This window comes from Pimephales promelas, chromosome 8 (assembly GCF_988280905.1).
Source record: "Pimephales promelas chromosome 8, fPimPro1.hap1.1, whole genome shotgun sequence".
Lineage (NCBI taxonomy): Eukaryota > Metazoa > Chordata > Actinopteri > Cypriniformes > Leuciscidae > Pimephales > Pimephales promelas.
The window spans coordinates 915,206-925,445 of record NC_142776.1 but is presented as its reverse complement, the minus strand read 5'-3'; the positions used below and the strand labels follow the sequence as shown (position 1 = coordinate 925,445).

At 40.0% G+C, this 10,240-nt stretch overlaps 1 protein-coding gene and 1 long non-coding RNA gene across 2 annotated transcripts in view; one reads left to right on the top strand and one right to left on the bottom strand.

The window, feature by feature from the left end:
- The window catches only part of LOC120467981 (uncharacterized), a 39,998-nt gene that overhangs the window by 29,072 nt on the left and 686 nt on the right, over nt 1-10,240 (bottom strand). The window contains exon 2 of the long non-coding RNA XR_005620165.2: nt 5,068-5,256. This is a non-coding gene — a long non-coding RNA (uncharacterized LOC120467981). The remainder of the gene's footprint in view (nt 1-5,067; nt 5,257-10,240) is intronic.
- On the top strand, nt 5,095-9,820 carry c1qtnf6b (C1q and TNF related 6b). The gene is made up of 2 exons (XM_039656611.2): nt 5,095-5,263; nt 7,776-9,820. Exons 1-2 carry the CDS (start codon nt 5,095-5,097, stop codon nt 8,318-8,320), a joined length of 714 nt encoding a protein of 237 aa, XP_039512545.1. The 3' UTR covers nt 8,321-9,820.

Sequence of the window (10,240 nt, the reverse complement as noted above, 5' to 3'; positions counted from 1 at the left end):
TAACAAGTCAGTGGAAAGTCCCCAAGAAGATATGAAAATAAATGTGTGTTTGAGATCTAAATCGAGTCTGATTTTGTGCTAATAGAAGAATATGGGAGTTTCAGATGTCAGAGATCATTTGGCTCAGCAGCAAACACAAATAAACCAGAGGCAGAGTGTGTGTGTGTGTGTGAGAGAGAGAGAGAGCAGGGTCAGAGGAGTCAGTAAAACACGCTCTCATTTGTTCATGTTTCATCCCACTCCAGTCTGGAGAAGCAAACGTATCATCAGCTCCTCCTGTTGGTTTCCCTCGGCTCGGGAACGTCAAGGGACAACGTGCTGTGTAAAGCAGTGGAGGAGGGGAGGATAGAAAACTACATGTTGAACTGAGAGGAGTGTGTGTGATGAAGTGTGTTGAGAGTTGAACGCAGAGCATGTCAGATGTTGAAGACATATGCTGTGAATATGTCCTTCTGAATCTAAGTTTCACATGTTTGCTAGGTCTTTGAAATGCACACTGTAAAAATAATTATTTTTCAAGGGTAAGGGTAGTACGGTTAGTATTTTTCCTAAGTTTTCGATAAAAAGATTTTTGATGCACATTTTATAAGTAAATACTATTTTAAATTGTTTCAAAGTAAGTCCAACAATGAATCAGTGAAACAATCTCGATCACCGCAAAATTTAAACTATATTATTGCCCAGCTCTAAAATGCAAGTAAGACATGAATATATAAAAATACAAACCCCTTTTACGCCGACATCACAGTTACGTCACGGCGCTAGCTGGAGGCAAAACAAAGTGAAAACTGGAGGCGGCCAATACAAACCAGCACAGATTCGGCTACATAATAAGGAGCTTAAATTACTTTTATTATTATTAAATGTCATCTTGTTGTGTTGTTTGGTGCAAGAATTGATGAAAAATGAATATGCTGTATCTGGATTTTTTATTTCTAGAAAATATTCACATCATTAATATCGCACTGTAATGTCACTCTTTACATTGTCGTGGTCTCGGCAGAACTATGGATCGTACACACAAGTCTTGTACAGGACCATATAGGCATCTAAAGATTTATATGCCCTCAGTTTCTCTTTACGATCGGTTTCTCTATAAGGTAGGTGTAGAAGTCAACCGAGGTAACGTACGTTAATCCTGTCAGATCGTCCATCATTGAGTGAGCGTGTAGGCGGCTATGGGTCGGCCAATCTGGTTCCGCCCGTTAAAAATAACTTTTGGAAATAACAATCGCGGTCCTGGACACTGAGTGACCTTACACATTAAGATAAAATCGGATTTTCTCCAGTCATTGCTAAAAAAAACAAGCTAATAAAACTTGCTAACTAGCGTTAGTGAAGCGGCCAGAGGGATCGTTCTGCCTCCACCTAAGCTCCGCCCACAAAAAAAACTCACCATGTTTACCAACTGAAAAGGGGTCTATAAACATTCCCAGCGAACAGGGAACGTTCTGTCAAAGTCATAAACAAACGTTCTTCCAGTTACAATCGAACATTCGTTCAGAGTTATCTGGTCTTTAATAATGTCCTCAAAACAAAATCACACATCGTTGATGGAACGTTCTCGTTGGATGTTCGTCTAACGTTTTTAAAAAATGTTAATACTTAAGAACGTTCAGAGAACACTAATGTAGTAACTAGTAACACTAAGTAACGTAATATTTGAAGAATGATGAAATGTACATCCCTTAAGATTCACATAACCAAGAAAAGGTTTTTTTAAATTGGGCGTTTAACTTAATATAAACATTAGCAAAGCGTTGTTGTAACATATTGTTAGCTGGGCCGACACTAGTGTGTTGTTGTTTGGGAAGCATTATGAAACCATGTGCATTGTAAAAAGTGCTATCAGATAGATTTGACTTAAGGATGTGGTTGCTAGGGCGTTGCTAAGTTGTTACCAAGGTGTTGGCACAAGGTTAGTGAAGGGATCTTCACCTTTTAATGCTCTAAAACTCTCCTAAACAACACGGGATTTTTTTAATTTTTTACATTTTATTTATTTACAGGGTCAATGCACATTAATAAACAAGTGTAAACGTGCCAGAATTAGCCCAAGAGGCTATTTTTCATTCGTAGACCCTGGACAGAATGTTACACAGTCACCCTAAAAACAGAGACAGAGCATCACACATATACAAAAAAAACTACAAAAAAAACAAGATAAAATAAAATAAACATATATTATCTAAAACAAAACGTTGTTATTGGTTGTTAACGGTGCTCTTCACGTGTCGGTCAAAAATGACCCAACATTTTTTATTTCAATGAAAGGAATGTACTATATTTTAGTTTGATCATCTTTTTTTATTTAATCTTTTGTATTTTTAGGGGATTTTAGGGCACGAAATTATCCATTTACTCACTTTTTGAGCGTAGACCTCAAGAAGTTTTCAAAGAAAATTCAAAGAGATGAAAGTTTGATCTCTTTTCAAAGACGACACTTGGCAGATTATTGCTGCACGGAAAAAGATTTTAAAAAGTGATATGAAAAATGCACAAAAATACTATTTTACATTTTTATATGAAATCTATATTTTCAAAAACCAGTTTTAATCTAAAACCGCAAGAAAATCAAAGCTAATCAAGTTGTGTTCCAAATTTGAGGTTGCTATCTCCGTAAACGAGCGTTCAGTGAGTGTGTGTTCGGCTGCAGTACCGAACGCTTCCACTAGAGGAGCAGTTTTGGACAATTGAATTTCACATTTTTCAAGTGTGACTATGTTTTACAGGACCGTTTAACCTGTTTGAATCATGTCCACGGTTTTTTTCAGGTCCGTGATCACAGTGATTCCCAAGTTTCGTACCATTCCGATAAAACGTTCGGTAACTGAATTCAGTGGCACGCGTTTATCTGCATCCAACAGACATGCTGATACCTGTCGAGTGTGTGAAGATGAAGAAGACCTGCGACTCTAAAGCAAACGCTCTAGGATGAACGGCAGAAACGAGGAGAGAGAGGCGGGCGAGAGAATGAAGAGTTGGCTAAGGAAACTCCTCCTCGTGAAGGCTGGGAGAGAGCGAGACGAGGCTTGAGGAGTGAGAGAGACGGTCGAGTCGCTGAAGGTGCTCGAGGACACAGCGGTGAGTTACAACTCTACATTCATGAGATTACTCGTGTTTCTGCTCCAGGCCTTCAGTCTCTCCGGCGCGAGACGCTGGGAGATTTAGGGAGCGCTTCTCGTGTCATGCATTTGGAAAGAGATTGTTTGACGAGATTCATCATTTCTGAGGACGTGGCTCTCTCTCTCTGTGTTTCCTCTCATCTGGTTTTCATAAGTCGAACACACAGCTGCGGGCGAGTCTCAATGAATCATTCAAGTTTTCTGCAGGATGAATGTTCTTTTAAGGCGATGTTATACAGACTGAAAGAAGCAATTAAGCGTAGAGGATACAAGTTCTGAAGAGAGAATGACAGAAAAGATGCTTGGATGAGATAATGTTGAACTTAAGAGAGAGAAAGGCTCAATGACGAGGTACATAAATGTCACTTTTATAAGCTAGTTTATTACCGACACACATTCGACCTCAGGCTCCTGTTGCAGGATGGGAACATCTCTCACATATGTTTTTTTTAACATGTCATGATGTTTTATTACTCAAAAAGGGATCATTAAAAATTATTAGACTAGCGGAATATGTATGAATGTGATTGAAGAGTTTAGGGTGTGTTTACCCGACAGCATTTTCAACTAAAACCGGAAAACGTTTTATGCTTTTTGGTGTTTCGAGGACCTGAAAACACGAACTTTTGAAAATTGGTTTCAAAATGCAAAGTTTTGAAAATGATATCTTTACCGTCTCTGTGTTAACAACAAAAACATAAATTAGTGAAAGCGTGCGCATACATAGGGGGTTACTCTTTACAAGGGGACATCGCCATCTACTGGCCTGGCAGACGAATACAGCATCTTTAGTCGTATTTGCAGATCCGTGTGAACGGTAATTGCTTTGACATCGTTATCTCCTGTTTTTAGGACACCGTCATCGTCGTGTAGGCCCAGATATACTTCAAATTAAGCTCTTTTCGTTCTTCGTTTAGGGGTAAAACACAGTTTGAAATAGGTGAGCAGCGATACCGTTATCGCACATCTGCCGCCGCAAATATGTGTGGGACGAATTCCTCTCAATAACAAAATAAACACTGAGAAATATTGAGAAAACAGCAAGCAATAAAGAATAAGAAAAGCATCTGTTCATCATAGCAAAGTGGACAATTCGACACTCTAGTAAAGTCACATTTGTTTATGTATATAGCACTTAAAATCAAGCAGCTTTACCGTATTAAACACGCAAAACGGTGTCCGTGTCTCGTTTCACCAGAAGTACAACTTCATTTTCTACTATGAACAGCTGTGTGCTCATTTTCCAGGGTTCGTACACTACGGACTTTTCAAGTACTACTTTTTTGGTTTTCAAAAACTTCAATCAGAGATCTTAATTATCAAACAATATCTTTATTATCTTTCAAATTCTAAAATAGGTAAATAGATAAATAAACTAATAAAACAAAATGGTACAAATAAAGTGCAGCGGATGCAATGACTGTGGAAACTGTAACCACTGAAAGGATATGATGACAAAGATATCGCCTTCTAACTCAAACTTTTAATTTAGATGCGATTAATCGTTGCCCAGCACTATTTTTATTTTTTTTTATAAGTTGAACTTATTTTAGCTTGAACATTTTTTGCGAGACGCTGTAATAGACTGTCACGCATTGGCCGTAATTGGTTTCACACACTCACATTTCTCACGCTGAAGTGTCAACCTGGCCGGTCAAATGCCTGGAAGATAAGATTTTCTATATACCTACCTGTTGATCCACTCGTGATCGAGTAGAAATGCCGCAAATCAGTTTAATTCTCCCGGAATCTATTGTGAGCGTGCTCGCGAGACAGACAATGTGCTTCAAACTGTGTAGCGGGCGATATTTGTCATCCAATCTATCTAATAAAATTATTGTACTATGAAATTATGGTACATTATCGGATTTTTTTCATTGTTGATCGTACATCAAGTTATCGTACAAATATAGTAATTCTCATGCGTCAAGACAACACTGACCTGTGCCCTTCCTATGCAGGCGTCGTGATGTTGGGTGTGTTTCTGCTCCTGCCCCTCGTGGCGTCTGTCCCACCCCCTTCCAGGCCGACGCCCAGATACTGCCGTCGCTGCTGCGATCACTTAGACCCGCCTCTCATCCCCACAGCCAATCAGACGCCGGAGATCCGCACCATCATTAACATGACCATTCTGAAAGGTAAAGGCCGAACACACCTATTGGAATCCACACTACATTCGCCAATGTATTCATGATCATGTGACTAGCGTCAGTTGCATGGGATAGTGAAGTGTTCATCGTATTGCCTACTTTTGTCGCATACTATTTTTCGCCTACTTTATAGTAGGGAAGTATGAGATTTTTAGGCGGAGCAAAGTTAAACTCTAGAAGAAATGTTTTTTTGACTTTTTTTCTCATAAAATGTAATTGGTGTAACTCTTGGCATGAAAACAAACAGATTTTTCAAAATAAAGGCCCGAACACACCTAATGAGTATGAAATAGTCTTGTTGCAAATTGATAAATTATTGCAATTCATTTTAGTCACCAAATATGAAAAGATAGAGATTGTAAGCTATCAAATGACTTATAGTTTATCAATATTACTTTAGGTTTTTACTCAGATATTATCGTTTTAAATATATAATTGCACACGTCCCAGTTAAGGTTAAATATGAATTGTCCAATAATTACGGCGAATCTTCAGAATCTACATTTTCACTGGTGAATCAATGCATTTTTCAAACAAATTTGTTATCAACATTATAGATTTTGAGGATTCTACAAAGTAACAGATGAATTTGTGCTGAAATACTGTAGAGTTTGATGGTCACTTGGCTTATAAACATATGGGAAGGGATTTCTCCATTTACTGTCCAAATTATACCCAATGAGAGTTGAGTAGCAGTTTATTCTTGGCATTTGTTTTCCCCAGTTTTGTTCTGCTGCTTTAGAGGAACAAACAAAGAAGCCGAAAGAGAATAAACACGACTTTCGTTTACTCGCAGTGGACACAGATTGGCAGTGGTCAATCCATTTCCATTCACAGAGATTCCTGAAAACAACCACAGAGGTTTCCATTGGTCGCTGTGAAGTCATGTGATCACGGTTTATTTCCTTTGAGCTGAATAAGGGGTAATTTAACTGGTGGTGAGCAACATCTGTCGACGAGCACAAACCACAGCTCAGTGAACGTGTTCAGACACTCTAAAATGAAGACAAAAGCAGAAACTTGTAATGGGACAACGGGTTAACTCAATGGGGAATCCATAACATTAGATAAACACTAATACTTTAATAGAAAAGTAGGTCATATATTATAGAATTTGATAATATGAAGAGCGTTCAAAACCCACACATCCCTGTTGCTCTTGACCACATGTGTACTTACATTATGTATATCTTGTATTTGGCCCTATTGACCTCAAGTGTGTCAAACTTTTGATGGTTCTCCAATGCGGTATTAGAGATCGTGTGGATTTAGTGTGCGTTAAGTCAAGTCCCCTTCATTTATATAACGCTTTTAAAAATATAGATTGTTTCAAAGAAGCTTTACAGTTATAATGGTAGATTACAGTAACAGAGACTGTTTTGGCTTTACAGCAGCTCTAGAATAAAGTTATTGTCCAGGTAAAGTTAGTCTTGATGGTTGCAAATTACCTTTCTAGATATTAACTTAGCTTGAATGTGTGCAAGCACGTTCTCTACAAATTGACCACAATAAACTACTTGTCTGGCCTTAAAAATATATAATAAAGATGTTTTTATCTCTTCCTCGGTAGGGGAAAGGCAATGAGCTTTGGTGTTTATAAGACATAGGAGTCACCGTGATTTTGCCAAGTAAGAAAATGTAGACCTTACCCAATCCCTACCCCTAAACCTAACCTACCCACAACTTTTCCTTAAAATCAGAGGGTAATGATAGGTGAATAACACAGATGTTTAAGTACTTCACCTTGGTTCTAAGCCTAAACTTGACATAAACGGTAAACTTGTCCCTCAAATCTGATTGGTTGATTGGAAAGTTGTTCCAGGATCAACAAAGATGTTGATCCATGAACATGTGGTACTTGGTGAAATCACGTTCGGCAATTTATACTTCTGCGTAGGGTGCGCGCGGTAGGTACGGCGTAGCATACGCACAGACGCGTCCCATACCGCGTACCCTTCGCCGTAGCCTGACGCGCACCTCTCCAAAAATGTAACTACACGTCGCGACGACGCGGACCGCAAGATCGGCGATTGGTCGGCTTGGTAGCATCGCATTTCCTCCTACGCATTTCCGCAATGTCTTCTCTCATTTCTGCCTTTCAGTTTTAGTAATTTCACTAAAATTAACTGTTTTTTCAACCCCAATAAGCTCAAACTCCAACATGATCAGCTCTCTTTCAGTCGTTATTGCTTGTAGTAACCTAAATGCGAGGAATCTAAACACAGTAGAACATTAAAACCCTCCACCGCCAACTAGCGTTTCGGAGCAGTACTGCAGAGCAACCAAGACCTGAACGCAGAAGTATAAATGCTCACAACAGCGTCGCCTACGTGCGTAGCCAACACCGTACACTACGGCGTACCCTCAACGCAGAAGTATAAATTGGCCTTAAGAGGGTCATAGGTCCGTCTGGCACTTGATCCTTGTTTAAGTGGCCAAGGATGGGGGGTTATCAGTGTAACTGTGTATGTGAATGTGCTTGTTGATTGGTTGTTGACAGGTGAAAAGGGGGATCGTGGAGACCGAGGGACGCCTGGTAAAGCCGGAGTGGACGGACCCCCAGGATTCCCAGGTGTTTCGGGGCCCAAAGGCAGTAAAGGAGACACTGGGACCCCCGGAGACCCCTGCAAAACCCAGCAGTCGTCCTTCTCCGTGGGCCGACGCAAAGCTCTGCACAGCGCCGACTACTACCAGGCCTTGATCTTCGACACCGTCTTCGTGAACCTGGACGAACACTTCAACATGTTCAAAGGGAAGTTCTACTGCTTCGTCCCTGGAGTCTATTTCTTTAACGTCAACATTCACACCTGGAATTTCAAGGAGACGTACCTGCACCTGATGCTGAACGATCGCCAGCAGGTGATCCTGTACGCGCAGCCCAGCGAACGGTCCATCATGCAGAGCCAGAGCGTCATGCTAGCACTCGAGCTCAACGACGAGGTGTGGGTGCGACTCTACAAGCGCGAGCGCGACAACGCCATTTACAGCGACGACGTGGACGTCTACATCACATTCAACGGGCATCTGGTGGCTCCTAAAGTCTAGGTGGAGGAATCGCAGTCGGGTGGAGATCTAGAGGATGTTTGTGTGTGTGAACCTTCCCAGCAAGCACGTATAGGCTAAAACAAGGCAAAATTTGGGCTGTCAATTAAAATTTTTTAGACGTCTAAATCTCACAAGTTAATTTGGCTAAACGACATGTGACCAAATTCAAGGTTATTTTGGCTAGAAGTGTGTGGGAATACATTGTTGACCTGGACGGTGAAATGACGGCTGTTGCTTGCTGGGTTTAGCTTTTCAATTGAACACTCTGCTGTTGTCTCTCACCTCATTTTGGAGAAATTACGATACGCGTAACAACACTTGCCTTGAAAGGCATAAAGACATGTACAGTGTTTGATTTGAGCTGCTGAGCAGCCTGTCGATTAACAATGAGCAGGACTTTAACTCTAAACCCCTTTCTCTTCCCTCACTCCCCTGTGATCAGGATATGGTCAACATGAATTTGACCACCTCGATATTGTTTATTCATATATTGAACCGCACCTATTCTGCTTTTTCCATATTTCTTTAGTGTGTAATGTTTGAGCATAAACAAGCTCCAGTTATTCTCTATATCAGCGTCACTCCCTGAAACGCCACCACTGTAGTATTGAGTTTCTTACACGTCACAATATTCCTCATTATAATAATTAATGCGCAGAATAAAGGGGCGGGGCCTGGTTGAGTTAGTAAGTAGTGTGTTAAACTGGCGGTTAAGGTAAGGGGCGGGGCATTTCCCAAACATACACAAAGCGCTCGACCAATCACAACACACTGCTCCAGCCGACCAATCAGAGCACAGTGTGCTTTCAAAAGGAGGGGCTTCATAGAGACATGAAGTAAACAGAGCGTTACTGACAGACTGGGAAGAGAGGAGCCGCAACAATGGAGAATATGAGGAGAATAATCAACATTTAAGCAGGAAAACCTGTTCTAGTAGAGCCTGAAAACAAGACTTTGTAAAAGGTGCTGGAGTTTAAACCTCGTCAGAGAATAATTTCTTTGTATTTCCATTTCCACAAACAACCAAAAACCAAGTTTATAGGTGCATCCCAATTCATGTACTTATGCACTATTCTATGACGTTTTGTAGTATAATAAGTGCATGTGTTCATACTGAGAGTATCATTTGGGACACAACTTCAGTGATTGGCAGCTGCTCTGAGATCAGTGTTGTGATTAGTGAATTTGATCTCAGTTCAGAATCCACAAACAGTTTAACAATTTCCAGATTTGACTGATTTCCCCGTGAAGGACAGTTTCTGTCCATCTGAGATTCAGTTTCTGGGAAATAAAGTCCATCATTGGACTGGTGTCATGAAACTGGGATGTTTTGTATTTCGTTTCTCGTGTTCATTAACATTTTTACCTTGACCTTTTTAAGGTTTCTCTGATGTTGTCTCCATGAACTGGTGCTAAACTGGTGAGGTGTGCACTTTCTGCAGGGGAAAACAACTATGTCTATATTCTGATGTGTATGTTTACATTGTTTCTAATAAATTCAGCAACAAAACACTCAACTTCTCAGACGTCTTGTTTTTTTTATTTAGTTCAGTCTGATAACCCAAATATTTGTGAATTATTGCTGCGTTCACACCATACGAGGATGTGAATGCTTTTTACAAGTTTAAATAAAGTAATTAACAACATGGCGTCAACGCACCTTATAGCCCACTTACAGTACACCAAGGACAATAACTAATGGACGTCAAACTATAGTTTTAAAGTCCCTCAGTGGTGTAAATCCAGCTTTTAATGTTGTTTATATGTCTATGTAATGTTTTTAATATGCTTTGAGACAAAGTATGTGAAAATTCACAAGTTGACAGCATTGCGCTGCTGTGACTAGTACTGTATTAGGTGCAATGCATTACCAAGTAATTAATTAGTCATTTAATTATGTTTCCCCTGAAAATGTATGTA

Coding starts and splice junctions, on each gene's coding strand:
- c1qtnf6b (XM_039656611.2), top strand. CDS start 5,095: ATGTTGGGTGTGTTTCTGCTCCTGCCCCTCGTGGCGTCTGTCCCACCC. Junction 5,264..7,775: donor TAACATGACCATTCTGAAAG/GTAAAGGCCGAA, acceptor GGTTGTTGACAG/GTGAAAAGGGGGATCGTGGA.